We start from the raw sequence: 17,019 nt of genomic DNA, 5'->3' as shown, positions 1-17,019 counted from the left end.
AGGTGTATAATATAATGAGTCAACAATATGGTACTCAATATTCCTGAAGATAAGTGTATTCTTGATCTCCTTTATCTATTTCGCCTATCCCCCCCATCCAACTACCTACACTCTGGCAACTACCAGTTTGTTACCTGCATTTAAGAGTATGGTTTTGGGGCGCCTGGGTGGCGCAGTCGGTTAAGCGTCCGACTTCAGCCAGGTCACGATCTCGCGATCCGTGAGTTCGAGCCCCGCGTCAGGCTCTGGGCTGATGGCTCGGAGCCTGGAGCCTGTTTCCGATTCTGTGTCTCCCTCTCTCTCTGCCCCTCCCCCGTTCATGCACTGTCTCTCTCTGTCCCAAAAATAAATAAAAAACGTTGAAAAAAATTAAAAAAAAAAAGAGTATGGTTTTTTGTTTGCCTCTTTTTTGTTTGTTCATTTATTTATTTGGTTTCTTAAATTCCACATATGAATAAATAAACCCACACTTATATGGTTGATTAATATACAACAAAGGAAGTAATAATGTGTAATTGGGAAAAGGCAGTCTCTTCAATAAATGGTGCCAGGAAAACTAAAGAGTTACATGCAAAAGAATAAAACTGGACCAGTTCCTTACACTGCACACAAAAATAAACTCCAAATGAATTACTGTGAGACACAAAACCATAAACCTTTTTTTTAATTAATTAATTATATTTTAAAAATATGAAATTTATTGTCAAGTTGGTTTCCATACAACACACAGTACTCATTCCAACTGGTGCCCCCCTCAATACCCATCACCGACACTCCCATCCCTCCCAACCCCCATCAACCCTGTTTGTTCTCAGTTTTTAAGAGTCTCTTATATTTTGGCTCCCTCCCTCTATAACTGCTTTTTTTCCCCCCTACCCTATGGTCTTCTGTTAAGTTTCTCAGGATCCAAAGAGTGAAAACATATGGTATCTGTATTTCCCTGTATAACTTACTTCACTTAGCATAACACTCTCCAGTTCCATCCACGTTGCTACAAAAGGCCATATTTCATTCTTTCTCATTGCAACATAGTATTCCATTATGTACACAAACCACAATTTCTTTATGCATTCATCAACTGATGGACATTTAGCCTCTTTGCATTAATTAGGCTATTGTTGAAAGTGCTGCTATAAACAATGGTGTACAAGTGCCCCTATGCATCAGCACTCCTGTATCCCTTGGGTAAATTCCTAGCAGTGCTATTGCTAGGTCAGAGGGTATATCTATTTTTACTGTTTTGAGGAACATCCACACTGTTTTGAGAGCGACTGCACCGGTTTGCATTCCCACCAACAGTGCAAGAGAGTTCCCATTTCTCTACATCCTCGCCAGCATCTATAGTCTCCTGATTTGTTCATTTTGGCCATTCTGACTGGTGTGCAGTGATAACTGAGTGTGGTTTTGACTTGTATTTCCCTGATGAGGAGCGACATTGAGCATGATTTCATGTGCCTGTTGGCCATCTGGATGTCCTCTTTAGAGAAGTGTCTACTCATGTATTCTGCCCATTTCTTCACTGGATTATTTGTCTTTTGGGTGTGCAGTTTGGTAAGCTCTTTATAGATTTTGGATACTAGCCCTTTGTCTGATATGTCATTTGCAAATATCTTTTCCCATTCTGTTGCTTGGCTTTTAGTACTGTTGATTGTTTCCTTGGCAGTGCACAAGCTTGTCATCTTCATGAGGTCCCAACATTTCATTTTTGCTTTTAATTCCCTTGCCTTTGGGGATATGTCATGTAAGAAATTACTGCAGCGGAGGTCAGAGAGGTTTTCTCCTATTTCTCCTCTAGGGTTTTGATGGGTTCCTGTCTCACATTCAGGTCCTTTATCCATTTTGAGTTTACTTTTGTGAATGGTGTGAGAAGGTGGTCTAGATTCATCCTTCTGCATGTTGCTGTCCGGTTCTCCCAACACCATTTGTTAAAGAGACTGTCTTTTTTCCATTGGATATCTTTCCTGCTTTGTCAAAGATTAGTTGGCCATACTTTCATGGGTCTAATTCTGGGGTTTCTATTCTACTCCACTGGTCTATGTGTCTGTTTTTGTGCCAATACCATGCTGTCTTGATGATAACGGCTTTGTAGTAGAGGCTAAAGTCTGGGATTGTGATGCCTCCCGCTTTGGTCTTCTTCTTCAAAATTACTTTGGCTATTGGGGGCCTTTTGTGGTTCCATATGAATTTTAGGATTGCTTGTTCTAGTTTTGAGAAGAATGCTGGTGCAATTTTGATTGGGATTGCACTGAATGTGTAGATAGCTTTGGGTAGTATTGACATTTTAACAATATTTATTTTTCCAATTATTGAGCAAGGAATGGTTTCCATTTCTTTATGTCTTCTTCAATTTTCCTCATAACCATTCTACAGTTTTCAGCATACATATCTTTTACATCTTTGGTTAGGTTTATTCCTAGGTATTTTATGCTTCTTGGTGCAATTGTGAATGGAATCAGTTTCTTTGTCTTTCTGTTGCTTCATTATTATTGTTAAAAATACAACTGATGAAGACATCCTGGGAAGATGATGGCATAAGAGGATGCTAGGCTCACCATGTGTCCTGCTGATCACTTAGATTCCACCCACAGCCCAGAAAACCGCCAGAAGACTAGCAGAATGGAGTCTCTGGAGCCAAGCGCAGACGAGAGGCCCACGGAAGAAGGTAGGAAGGGCGGCGAGGCAGTGTGCGCTCCACGGACTGGCGGGAGGGAGCCTGGGCGGAGGGGCGGCCCCACAGCCAAGCAGAGCCCCCAAGTCAGGCTTCCAAAAACGGAGGGGCTGAACAGAGTGTGTTCCGACAGCAAGCAGGACTTGACATCTGAAAGGTTATAAGCTAACAGCTCTACTCGGAGAGCGGGAGGGCTGGAGGACAATGGGAGGGAGAGTCATTGAGCCCAAGACGAAAGAACTCAGTTTGGCAGGGAACAAAGTGCTCGCCAGCGCCATCTCCAATGCCCATTCCCCAGCCAAAATCCCAAAGAGAACCAGTTCCTGCCAGGGAACTTGCTTGCACCCTGCAAACACCATCAAAACCCTAGAGGAGAAAGCAGGAAAAGACCTCTCTGACCTCAGCCGTTGCAATTTCTTACTTTACACATCCCCAAAGGCAAGGGAATTAAAAGCAAAATTGAACTCCTGGGACCTCATGAAGATAAAAAGCTTCTGCACAGCAAAGGAAACAACCAACAAAACTAAAAGGCAACCAACGGAATGGGAAAAGGTATTTGCAAATAACATATCAGACAAAGGGCTAGTATCCAAAATCTATAAAGAGCTCCACACCCGAAAAACAAATAATCCAGTGAAGAAATGGGCAGAAAACATGAATAGACACTTCTCTAAAGAAGACATCTGGATGGCCAACAGGCACATGAAAAGATATTCAGCGTCGCTCCTTATCAGGGAAATACAAATCAAAACCATACTCAGGTATCACCTCACGCCAGTCAGAGTGGCCAAAATGAACAAATCAGGAGACTACAGAGCTGAACAGGATGTGGAGAAATGGGAACCCTTTTGCACTGTTGGTGCGAATGCAAATTTGTGCAGCCACTCTGGAAAACAGTGTGGAGGTTCCTCAAAAAATTAAAAATAGACCTACCCTATAACCCAGCAATAGCACTGCTAGGAATTTACCCAAGGGATACAGGAGTACTGATGCATACGGGCACTTGTACCCCAATGGATACAGCAGCACTGTCAACAATAGCCAAATTATGGAAAGAGCCTAAATGTCCATCCACTGATGAATGGATAAAGAAATTGTGGTTTATATACACAATGGAATACTACATGGCAATGAGAAAGAATGAAATATGGCCTTTTGTAGCCACGTGGATGGAACTGGAGAGTGTTATGCTAAGTGAAATAAGCCATACAGAGAAAGACAGATACCATATGGTTTCACTCTTATGTGGATCCTGAGAAACTTAACAGAAACCCATGGGGGAGGGGAAGGAAAGAAAAATAAAGAGGTTACAGTGGAAGAGAGCCAGAGCATAAGAGAGTCTTAAAAACGGAGAACAAACTCTGGGTTGATGGGGGGTGGGAGTGAGGGGAGGGTGGGTGATGGGTATTGAGGAGGGCACCTTTTGGGATGAGCACTGGGTGTTGTATGGAAACTAATTTGACAATGAACTTCATATATTCAAAAAAAAATGCAACTGATTTCTGTACAATGATTTTGTATCCTGAGACATTGCTGAATTCATGTTATTAGTTCTAGCAGACTATTGGCGGAGCCTATCGTGTTTTCCATTAATAATATCATGTCATCGGCAAAAAGTGAAATCTTGACATCATCATTATCAATTTTGATGCCTTTGATTTCCTATTGCTGTCTGATTTCTGATGCTAGAACTTCCAACACTATGTTAAACAACAGCGATGAAAGTGGACATCCCTGTCCTGTTCCTGACCTCAGGGGAAAAACTCTCAGTTTTTCCCCACTGAGGATGATATTAGCTGTGGGCTTTTCATAAATGGCTTTTATGATGTTTATGTATGTTCCTTCTATCCCGACTCTCTCGAGCGTTTTTATTAAGAAAGGATGCTGGATTTTGTAAAATGCTTTTTCTGCATCGATAGAGAGGATCATATGGTTCTTTTCTTTTATTAATGTGATGTATCACATTGGTTTGCGATTGTTGAACCAGCCCTGCATCCCAGGAATGAATCCCACTTGATCATCGTGAATAATTCTTTTTATATGGTGTTGAATTTGATTTGCTAGTATCTTATTGAGAATTTTTGCATCCATATTCATCAGGGATTTTGGCCTGTAGTTCTCTTTTTTTGCTGGGTGTCTTTCTGGTTTAGGAATCAAAGTAATACTGGCTTCATAGAATGAGTCTGGAAGTTTCCCTTCCCTTTTGATTTTTTGGAACAGCTGAGAAGAATAGGTATTATCTCTGCTTTAAATGTCTGGTAGAATTCCCTTGTGAAGTCGTCTGGTCCTGGACTCGTATTTGTTAGGAGATTTTTGATAACTGATTCAATTTCTTCGCTGGTTATGGGTCTGTTCAAGCTTTCTATTTCCTCCTGATTGAGTTTTGGAAGTGTGTGGGTGCTTAGGAATTTGTCCATTTCTTCCAGGTTGTCCAGTTTGTTGGCATATAATTTTTCATAGTATTCCCTGATAATTGCTTGTATTTCTGAGGAATTGGTTGTAATAATTCCATTTTCATTCATGATTTTATCTATTTGGGTCATCTCCCTTTTCTTTTTGAGAAGCCTGGCTAGAGGTTTGTCAATTTTATTTTTTCAAAAAACCAACTCTTGGTTTCATTGATCTGCTCTACAGTTTTTTTAGATTCTGTGTTGTTTATTTCTGTTCTGGTCTTTATTATTTCTCTTCATCTGCTGGGTTTAGGCTGCCTTTACTGTTCTGCTTCTATTTCCTTTAGGTGTGCTGTTAGATTTTGTATTTGGGATTTTTCTTGTTTCTTGAGATAGTCCTGGACTGCAATTATTTTCCTCTCAGGACTGTCTTTGCTGCATCCCAAAGCGTTTGGATTGTTGTATTTTCATTTTCATTTGTTTCCATACATTTTTAAATTTCTTTTCTAATTGCCTGTTTGACCTATTCATTATTAGTAGGGTGTTCTTTAACCTCCATACTTTTGGAGGTTTTCCAGACTTTTTCCTGTGGTTGATTTCAAGCTTCACAGCATTGTGGTCTGAAAGTATGCAAGATATTATTTCAATTCTTGTATACTTGTGAAGGTCTGTTTTGTGACCCAGTATGTGATCTATCTTGGAGAATGTTCCATGTGCACTCGAGAAGAAAGTATATTCTGTTGCTTTGGGATACAGAGTTCTAAATATATCTGTGAAGTCCTCTGATCCAATGTATCATTCAGGGCCCTCGTTTCTTTATTGACCGTGTGTCTAGATGATCTATCCATTTCTGTAAGTGGAGTGTTAAAGTCCCCTGCAATTCCCACATTCTTATCAATAAGGTTGCTTATGTTTGTGAGTAATTGTTTTATTATTTTTTTTTAATTTTTTTTTCAACGTTTATGTATTTTTGGGACAGAGAGAGACAGAGCATGAACGGGCAAGGGGCAGAGAGAGAGGGAGACACAGAATCGGAAACAGGCTCCAGGCTCCGAGCCATCAGCCCAGAGCCCGACGCGGGGCTCGAACTCACAGACCGCGAGATCGTGACCTGGCTGAAGTCAGACGCTTAACCAACTGCGCCACCCAGGCGCCCCTTGAGTAATTGTTTTATATATTTGGGGGCTCCCGTATTTGGCACATAGACACTTATAGTTGTTAGCTCTTCCTGATGGATAGACCCTGTAATTATTATATAATGCCCTTCTTCATCTCTTGTTACAGCCTTTAATTTAACGTCAGTTTGTCTGATATAAGTATGTCTACTCCAGCTTTCTTTTGACTTCCAGTAGCATGATAGATAGTTCGCCATCCCCTCACTTTCAATCTGAAGGTGTCCTCAAGTCTAAAAGGAGTCTCTTTTTGTAGACAGCAAATAGATGGGTCTTGTTTTTTTGGCCATTCTGATACCGTATGTCTTTTGGTTGGAACATTTAGTCCATTTACATACAGTGTTATAGAATGATATGGGTTTAGAGTCATTGTGATGTCTGTAGGTTTCATGCTTGTAGTGATGTCTCTGGTCCTTTGTGGTCCTTGTAACATTTCACTCACAGAATCCCCCTTAGGATCTGTTGTAGGGCTTGTTTAGTGGTGATGAATTCCTTCATTTTTTTTTTTTTTTGAGAAGACCTTTAACTCTCCTTCTATTCTGAATGGCAGACTTGCTGGATAAAGGATTCTCGGCTGCATATTTTTTCTGTTCATCACATTGAAGATTTCCTGCCATTCCTTTCTGACCTGCCAAGTTTCATTAGATAGATGCGTCACTAGTCTTATCAGTCTCCCTTTATATGTTAGAGGGTGCTTATCCCCAGCTGCTTTCAGAATTTTCTCTTTATCCTGGTAGTTTGCCAGTTTTGTTATGATATGTCACGCAGAAGATCAATTCAAGTTACGTCTGAAGAGAGTTCTCTGTGCCTCTTGGATTTTAATGCCTGTTTCCTTCCCCAGATCATGGAATTTCTCAACTATGATTTGATGAAGTACCCCTTCAGCACCTTTTTCTCTCTCTTCCTCTTCTGGAATCCGTATTATATAGATATTGTTGTGCTTGATTGCATCACTTAGTTCTCTAATTCCCCGCTCATACTCCTGGATTTTTTTATCTCTCTTTTTCTCAGCTTCCTCTTTCCATAATTTTATCTTCTAGTTCACCTATTCTCTCCTCTGCCTCTTCAATCCAAGCTGCGGTCTCCTCCATTTTATTTTGCACCTTGTTTATAGCATTTTTTAGCTCCTCCTGACAGTTTCTTAGTCCCCTGATCTATGTAGCAATAGATTTGCTCTCCTCTATACTTTTTCAAGCTCAGTGATTAATTTTATGATTATTATTCTATATTCATGGTCCGTTATATTGCTTAAATCGTTTTTAATCAGTTCGTTAGCTGTCGCTACTTCCTGGAGTTTCTTTTGAGGAGAATTCTTCCGTTTCATCACTTTGGATAGTCCCTGGAGGGGCGCGGAACTGTGGGGCATGTCCATTGTGCTGTCTGGAATAACTTGTGTTGGTTGGCAGGGCTGCAATCAGACCTGATGTCTGTCCCCAGCCCACAGCTAGGGCCACAGTCAGACTGGTGTGTACCTTTTCTTCCCCTCTCCCAGGGGCAGGTCACACTGGAGTGGTGTGGCCCCTGTCTGGGCTACTTGCACACTCCCAGGCTTCGGTGCTGCTTTGATGGGATCTGGCATATTATCCGGGGTGGATCCGCAAGGTGTACAGGGGCGGGAGGGGCAGGCTTAGCTTTTTTGCCCTGGGTGGTCCCCTGTGGGCGGGGCCCTGCAGCACCAGGAGGCAGGCAGAACAGTCAGAGGGATGGATCCACAGAAGCACAGCATTGGGTGTTTGCACGGTGCAAGCAAGTTCGGTGACAGGGACTGGTTCCCTTTGAGATTTCAGCTGGGGGATGGGAGAGGGAGATGGCATTGGCCAGACCCTTTCTTCCCCACTGAGGTGAGCTCTGTCTTCCAGGGCTCAAATACTCTCCCTCCTGGTGTCCTCTTGCCCTCCTGCTCTCTAAGCCGAGCTGCTGACTTAACATTCCAGATGTTAAGTCCTGCTTGCTGTCAGAACTCACACATTCCGGCCCCTCCCCTTTTGCAAGTCAGACTGGGGCTCTGCCTTGCCAGGCGGGCTGCCCCTCCACCGCCCTGGCTCCTTCCCACCAGTCCGTGTAACATGCACTGCCTCTCCGCCTTTCCTACGCTCTTCTGTGGGCCTGCCTCTTGTCTACGCTTTGCTCCAGAGAGTCCGTTCTGCTAGTCTTCTGGCAGTTTTCTGGGTTATTTAGGCAGATGTGGGTGGTATCTAAGTGATCAGCAAGACGCCGTGAGCCCAGCGTCCTCATACACCGCCATCTTCTTCTATTCCATCTTGAAACCATAAAACTCTTAGAAAAAAACCATGGGCAACAAAGTTTTCAACAATGGCCATAAGAACATTTTTCTAAATGTTTCCTCAGGCAAGGGAACCAAAAGCAAGATTAAACCATTGGGAATGCCAAAATGAAAAGCTTTTGCACAGCAAAGGAAACCAGCAATGAGGCATAAAGGCAACCTACTGAGTGGGACAATATATTTGCAGGTGATACCTTTGAGAGGGAGTTAATATCCAACATATATAAAGAACTTAACACAATTCAACACACAAAAACCAAATAGTTCAATTAAGAAATGGGCAGAGGACTGGAATGGATATTTTTCTAGAGAAGACCTACACACAGCCAACAGACACATGAAAAGGTCACCGTCACCAATCATCAGAGAGTGCAAATTAAAACACAATGAGATATCATTTACATCTCAGAATGGATAAAATCAAAATCACAAGAAATAACAAATGTTGGAGAGGATGTGGACACTTTGTGTGTCAGTGGAGGAAATGCAAATTGGTGCAGCTACTGTGAAAAACATTGTGGAGGTTCCTCAAAAATGTAAAAATAGAATTACCATATCATCCAGTAATTCTTCTACTTGGTATTTACCCAAAGAAAATGAAAAAAACTTACTCAGCAAGATATATGCACTCAACGTTTTTTGTAGCATTATTTACAATAGTAGCCTAGGTATAGAAAGAATCCAAGTGTCCAATCATTGATGAATGGTTAAAGAAGATGTAATATATGTACACACACACACATACACACACACACACACACACACACATTACTCAGGCAGAAAAAGAATGAAATCTTGCTATTCACATGTAAATTTTCTATTTCTTCCTGCTTCAGTTTTGTTAGGTTATATGCATCTAAGAAATTTATACATTTCTTCTAGGTAGCCCATGTGTTGGGAAATAGTCTTTCAAAATATTCTCTTATAATCCTTTGTATTACTGTGGTATTGGTTGTTATTTCTTCATTGCTGATTTTGAGTCCTTTTTTTTTTTTTGAATCTGGCAAAAGGTCTACCTTTTTTGTTCATCTTTTCAAAGAACCACTTCCTGGTTTCATTAATTATTCTGCTTTGTTTTTAGTCTCTGTTTCATTTATTTCTACTCTAATCTTTATTATTTCCTTTCTTCTACTAGCTTTGTTCACTCTTCTTCTTCAAGCTCCATTCGTTGTAATATTAGGTTGTTTAGCTGAAATTTTTCTTAAGACAGACCTGCATTGTTTAAGATAGACTGTAATCACTCCTTTTCGAACAGGTTTTGCTTTATCCCCCAAATTTTGGACCATTCTGTTTTCATTTTCATTTGTCTGCATGTATTTTTTATTCTGTTTGTCCGTTGACCCATTTCTTATTTGTTAGAATGTTATTTAGTTTCCATGTATTTGTGCCCTTTCCAGATTTTTTCTTGTGATTACTTTCTATTTTCATATCGTTTTGGTCAGAAAAGATGCATAACATTATTTCAGTCTTTTTGAATTTATTGAGACTTCTTTGGTGACCTAACATGTGATATCTTTTGGAGACATTCCATGTGCACTTGAAAAGAATACGTATTCCACTGCTTTTGAATGGAATGTTCTGAATGTATCTGTTAGGCCCAATTGACCCAATGTGTCTTTCAAGGCCACTGTTTCCTTGTTGATTTTCTGGCCAAATGATCTATCCATTGATATAAGCAGAGTGTTAAAGTCACCCACTATTATTGTATTCCTGTCAGTTTCTTCATTTATGTCCATTAATAGTTACTTTATGTATTTAGGTGGTAGCATGGTGGGTGCATAAATAGTTACAATTGTTATACCATCCTGTTGGACTGTTCCTTTTATCATTATGTAGTGTCCTTTATCTCTTATTATAGTCTTTGTTTTAAAGTCTATTTTGTCTGATAAAAGTATCGCTACCCTATCTTTCTTTTAGCTTCCATTTGTATTATAAATGTTTCTCCATCTCTGTACATTCAAGTTTTCACTGAAAAATCAGCAGATAGCATTATGAGGTTTCCCTTATTTGTAACTGTTTTTTCTCTTGCTGCCTTTGAGATGTTTTGTTACTACTTTTTGCCATTTTAATATTATGTTTCTTGGTGTGAACCTCCTTAGGTTAATTTCACTGCGGGCTCTCTGTTATCCCTGAATCTGGATATGTTTACTTCCCCAGATTTGGAAAGTTTTTGGTTTTATTTCTTTCTTTGATTTTATTTCTTCAAATACATCCTCCTGGGATCCCTATAATGTGAACGTTATTACATGTGATGGTGTTACTGAATTCCCTTAACCTATTCTCATTTTTTATTATATTTTTTTCTCTTATTAGTCAGCCCAGTTGCTTTCCTTTACCCAGTCTTCCAGGTCGCTGATCCACTCTTCTGCCTCCTCTGATCTTCTATTGATTCCCTCTAGTGTATTTTTTATTTCAATTACGGACTTTTATATCTCTGACAGGTTCTTTTTTATATTTTATCTTCTTGAAGGTCTCACTGATATCCTCCCCTCTTTTCTCAAATCCAGTGAGTATCTTTATGACCATTACTTTGAATTCTTAATTAGACATACTGCTTACTTCTATTTCAGTTAGATCTTTTGTTGTGGTTTTGTCTTGTTCTTTCATTTGGGATATATTTCTCTGTCTCATTTTGTCTAACAATCTATTGGTTTTCATGTATTAGAAAAGTCAGCTGCATCTCCTGATCTCGAAAGTCATGGCCTTATGAAGAAGAGGTCCTGTAATGCCCTATAGCACAATGCTCTCTCTTTACCAGAACCAGGTACTTCAGGGGTATCTCCTATGCAGGTTGCATGTGCCCCACTGTTGTTAAGCCACATTTGCCTTCAGTTCTTTAGGCTGCAATGGCTCACTTTGCCTGTTGTGGTTTCAGCAGGTAGGGTTTTGCTACCTGTTAAGAACCCAATCTGTGGATGCATCAGGCTTCTATTTGGGTAGTGTCACCAATTAGACCAGATGTCTGCCCTCAGCCCATCTGCTGGGGCTGGTTGCACTGACCTTAGGGGCAGTTTTCATTAGTGGTTGGGGCTAGCAGTCAAGCCAGATGGCTGTCCCCAGTCTGTCATCTGGAAATGCAGTCACACTGACCTGCAGGACACTCTCCCTGCTTTGTCCCCTGAGAGGCTTTCATTTGTGGGCAGGACCATCAGTCAGCACAGATGCCTGCACCCCGTCTATCTGCCAGGACCACAGTCACACTGATTGGCAAGGCACTGTCTCTGTGCTGCTAGCTATAAATTTCAGCTGCTGGGGCTGTGGACTTGCTAGTGTGGATGGTTATCTTCCCCACTGCTCAGGGCAGGAGTCACTGTAAAATGGTGCCAGTCCCAGCCAGGGTGGCTTGCAGGGCGTGTTGGGGCAGGAGGTGCTTTGGAGACACGCCTACCAAATGGGGCTGATCCCCAGGAGAACGCAGGGCAGGGTGCTTAGTACTAGCAGGATAAGTAGAAAGTGTTTGTGCTGGTTCTGCAAGTGTCCTGCTTTCTAGGCTACACAGGGGGAAAGAAATGGCACCTGACACCTCTTTTGTTCTCAGAAGAAGTCTCCTAAAGATCCTCAAGATCCTTGTCCCTCCAGCACTTGTTCTTACAAGATTTACTAATGTAAATAAATTTACATTACATTACATTAGTAAATAATGTAATTTACATTACATTACATTAGTAAATAAATCTTTTTTATGAACACCCCACATGCTTTTCAAACTGTGTGACCACATTACTTCTTATGCTGGCTCTTTAAAGGCAGGTGTTCGGTTTCCTATCACCCTCCAGCTCTGCCAGAGCTAAACCTGCTAATTTTTAAAGGAAGAATTAAGCCTTGCTGATTGTAAAAACTCCAGAATTCAAGCCCCACTAGCTTTCAAAGTTTAATGTTATAGATAGCCATCTTCCCAGTGTGGGTCCCCTGTGCCTGGAGTGCCATGTGGAGCCTAATCCTCTCACTCCTCTGTGCTGGTGGTGTGCATCCCCTTTGTGGTTAGTCTCCCAGGGGATCTGGCTCCCAGCCATGTCTCTGCCCTTCCTACTCTTTTTGATGTGGCCTCCTCTCTACAGTTAACTGTGTAAAGTCTGTTCTGTCAGTCTTTTGGTCATTTTCAGAGTTAGTTACACTAATGTGGCTGTTATCTTGGGTGTTTGTGGGACAAAGTTACCTCAGGATCCTTCTGCTCTACCATCTTCCTGAATCATTTCTTTAGTCTTTCTTACTCTAAGTTATATTCATAACTACTTTCTAATCTTCTCTGATAGCTACATTTTTTAAGAGTCCAAGCAAGTTGACTTATAAGTAGCCACAATTTGGCTTTGTCTGATTGTTTATTCATAGGTAGATCTATTTAATCATTTTGGTAAGAAGTCAACATGGGCAATGTGCACTTAGCACTGTGTCACAGTGAAGCAACTCCTGTCCTTACTAGCCTGACCACTTGGTTAAGGTATTGCTGGCATTCTCTGTACTTATAGGACCAGTATTAGCTTGACATTCAAGGAAACTGTACTGTGCTCACATAGAATGTTAGGAAATGCTTGTAGTGACATTAGCAAACAAGTGTGCTAAAGGCCATTACTTCATATTATCTCAGTATTTGATTTTCTAAATGCAACACATCAATAATTTTCAACAGAGGACTCATGTTCACGTGAAAGATACAATTTTCAAATCAGAAGTACATGCATATGTTTCGCCTTCAGAAAATTAGTATTCAGAAACCGAATCTTAACAATGGTTAAAATGTTTATCTCTGATGGTGAGTCAGGACACACACACTGAATGTTTTCCATATATTACAAAATAAGAAGATATTTTGTATTGTAAAGGGATTTTTTTAACTTTATAAAATAATTATTTGATTTACAACCAGATTTAACAAGTGATAAATATCTCCATGAATTGCATTGGGAAAAAATACTAAACTAGAGTGGGATGGGGTGCAGTGGGGGTGTCCTGGCCCTGGCTCTATCATTAACAAGTTGTGTATTTTTGGAAAAATCTGCTAACTACCTGGGCCCCAGTTTTATCATCTACAAAATTCAATCAACAATTAATCCTGATTGAAAGCAAAGAGAATGAACAACTCAAAGAGAATGAACAGATAATTCTGCCAAAAATTAATGATGATTTAAAAACCTACAGTTGAAAAAAATTTTGGTCACAAGGTCATTAAACTGTTAGAACTAGTCTGGTGTAAATCCTTAGGAAAATTTAAAATTTGTTTAGAGGCCTTGAGCAGTCACAGATCACACACAATGAGTCATCAGCAGAGCCAAAAGATAGATGCTCAGTTCAACGTGGGCCAACAAAACCCTATTATCCAGACTTACAGTTACTAGAAGAGTACACACCAGCTTACCTGTATGCAAGAGCCAAAGCCCAGGCCCCAGCAGCACAGTAAAGACTGTCATGGATTTTTGCCTTCTGATCATCACCACAAGTTTTAGTGGGAAAGAGACCTGTGGTTGGACTTTGATATAGCAGCAACGTTGACTTCACTGGAATGGAAGACAAGAAAAAGAATGAACTGTACAGCCATCCATTTCCCTTGGGCTGAAGATCTCAATCTTCTTTCGTTTCCTCATCCTACTGCTGATAATTCTGTTGTTCCTAAACCTACCAATAGTATACAACTTTTTAGAATGCAGAAATTACTTCATGTAAGTCACTCCAGCACAAGTGGGAATCCACTCTGCAGGAAGGATATTTCTACTTTTGAGGATAGGACTCAGCTAATTAGCAATTAAAAAGCTTTTAGCATATCATACTTAATGTCGGTAAGTGTTGTAACATCAGATACAGAAAAAAAAAGATCAATATCTTTTTATTATTGTTTTCAACAGAAGTTCAATAGGGAAACAAAACAAATGTACAACATAGAGTGGCATTAATGGCTAAATCCAAAGCCAGTTCCACTGCTAAATAAACCAGAATCCTATTTTCCATGATGACTAATTTGTGCCTAGACTTCTGAGGAATATATTCATTTTACATATTATACTATACAGGCTAGAGATATGTTTATCATTTCAAAACCAAATCCCATTCTCCTATGACATGAAAACAAGTAAATAATTATTTTGAGAACATTTTACTTTAAAAAAAAAGTCTGAAATTAATGTTTTATTACCTTTTATAAGAATCCTAAAATATAAAAATACACACACTAAAACTATATTTCCTAAAAGTGATTTTATTCCTAAATATAAATGATTTTCACTAAAATGCATTAAATTACTCTAATCTAGATTGACGTATGTCAACTACTTTTAGGACAGTTTTTCAAAGGTCTAAAGCATTCTTCTCCTTCACAGAGATTAAAGAATTAACTTTCTTCTTTTTCTCAGACAAACCTGACATTATCATTACCATTTCTTTTAGAATGTCAGGGTATTTATCATTTTTCCCAGAGGAAAGAATTGGTCCTTAAAGTCTCAAGTAAACAACTGACATTTCTTTAAAAAGGTATTTACATTTCTTCATCTAGTTATGGCTACAATGATAATAAAAGGGCCACATAAGAACATATTCTAGAATTTTGACTAAAATAAGATGAATTAAGGTTTTATATGAGGTTAACACAAACAGCAACAACAAAAAAAAATCCTTATCTTAGGGAAATAAATAAATTAAATTTTATATTATTTGCCATACAAGGCCACATAAATGGCACAAGAAGCAAACTGGCAAAAATTAATAGGCTTTTCTAACTTACAGTCTGATGAACCAAGAGTAGTCCCATGCATACATATCTCAAAATTGCTTACTCACATTAAAAAGCAAAATTTGCCAGGCTGTTCTTGGCAAAACAAAACAACAACAAATATAACAGGTACTTAATATTAGTAATAGTAACCTGAGATTATCTTTTGTATCCCAAAGAATTAGTAATAGATACAAAAGGTTTAGGACTACTTAGAAACCATGTATGGGTAAATGAGTAAGCAAGGAATACTTTTACAAAATCTTTATGTAGGTAGTAATGAAGAAACAGCCTCCAGTTCTCAAATCTAGTAATGTTTAAGAGAGTAAAAAGACACAGAGGACACTGGTGACAGTTTTAAAATTACTCAAGGGACAGATATGATGTGCTGAAAATCTTTTATAGTCCCAGGGTCAAGATCCAATTGGAATATATAGCTGCCTAAGCAATGAAACTATCCCCACATCCAAATGAGAGATCATCATCATGCACGTAACATATGCAATATAAGGTAGAGTAAATACTAATCATAACTACCTAAGGACATGTTTTCCTCAAGTATTCCTTACCAATTCTGTAATAATGATCCAATTTATCCCACAGAGTTTCATTATCAGGTCTTGGAAGATTAATGCTTTTCAGAGGTTCATAAACTGAGCCTAAAAGAAAAATGGAAACCCACCAAATTCAGTCATTTTCACCAAGATAAACAAAACTTCTAAATAAATGAAAAAGCACTACTTAGCAATCTAATTTTCATTTTTATATGTGAACTAACACATTATATTACCGGTCAAATGTTTGGTAGGGGGAGAGAGAAGAAATTGCCCTTGAAACAAGTACAGAAGGGTTCCAAATGTTATGGGAACACCGCCAATCCCCCAACACCTGGCAGTTACTATAGCTAATTCATATATATACTGTTCCCAACAACCCGAATACCACTAATACTTAGGTGATAGTCCCTAGGTCAATAATTTCAGTTCCCTTTGAGAAATATCTACTTAAATGCCCTAAAATCCAAACCTTATTCTTCATGCTCATGATCAAGCAATTTTCTGCCAAATGATCATACCCCAAAAATCTCAAGAAAAAAGATAATACTGACATGCTCCAAAGTCATCCACTCCATGAATATTCAGAGAGTTTTCATACTAAAATTCTGAAGACTCTACTTACTCCTCGTTAGATAAAACTCATGCCATATTATCTGTACTAAAGCAGAAACCATTTCTACTTCTCATCCATGAAAACTACTCCAAGGTATTAACAGAGCATACTGCTCAGAAGCTGCAGAATACCCAATAATTATGATAATTTGCCACAAAATAGATACAGCAAATTGTTCACTTGACTGGTGCACATTCTCAACTGCTCACTGAAAGGAAGACCTCTGAACCTTCAGCCATCAGACTAAGTACTATCTCTCATTCTTTGTTAAAAGCACTCAAATTATAAACATCTCAAGGTCACAACGAATCCACAACTGGATTCAGGTAACGAACATCATATAATCCAACCACACAGCACAAGAGTGGCCCTAAAATTTACCTGGGGGTGGGGGATGTGTTGGCATGCATTAAGAATCTTTTTTTTTTAAAGAAAATTAAAATTGCAATGTCCAGTATGCTAGTATAAAGCCAAGGTATTTGGAATCCCTTTATGTTTAGGAAGATAATAACAAGGAAGTAATGAAAGGATCTATATATTAAGGCAATAATCTCATTAACTTATGTTGGAAAGAACAATGATTTGTGCATAAAATCAGCAATATAAAATGACTTCCTCTGAGTGAAGAGATTTTCTAA

At 39.3% G+C, this 17,019-nt stretch overlaps 1 protein-coding gene across 7 annotated transcripts in view; it reads right to left on the bottom strand.

The window, feature by feature from the left end:
* The window catches only part of PHKB (phosphorylase kinase regulatory subunit beta), a 269,459-nt gene that overhangs the window by 208,481 nt on the left and 43,959 nt on the right, over positions 1-17,019 (bottom strand). For all 7 annotated transcript variants that reach the window (XM_019819691.3, XM_011290177.3, XM_011290178.3 and 4 more), the window contains 2 exons: positions 15,781-15,870; positions 13,868-14,006 (listed from right to left, as the gene is read on the bottom strand). In XM_019819691.3, the coding sequence (XP_019675250.1) occupies positions 13,868-14,006; positions 15,781-15,870 (229 nt within the window). The remainder of the gene's footprint in view (positions 1-13,867; positions 14,007-15,780; positions 15,871-17,019) is intronic.

This window comes from Felis catus, chromosome E2 (assembly GCF_018350175.1).
Source record: "Felis catus isolate Fca126 chromosome E2, F.catus_Fca126_mat1.0, whole genome shotgun sequence".
Taxonomy (NCBI): Eukaryota; Metazoa; Chordata; class Mammalia; order Carnivora; family Felidae; genus Felis; species Felis catus.
This window is presented reverse-complemented; position numbering and strand designations above follow the sequence as displayed.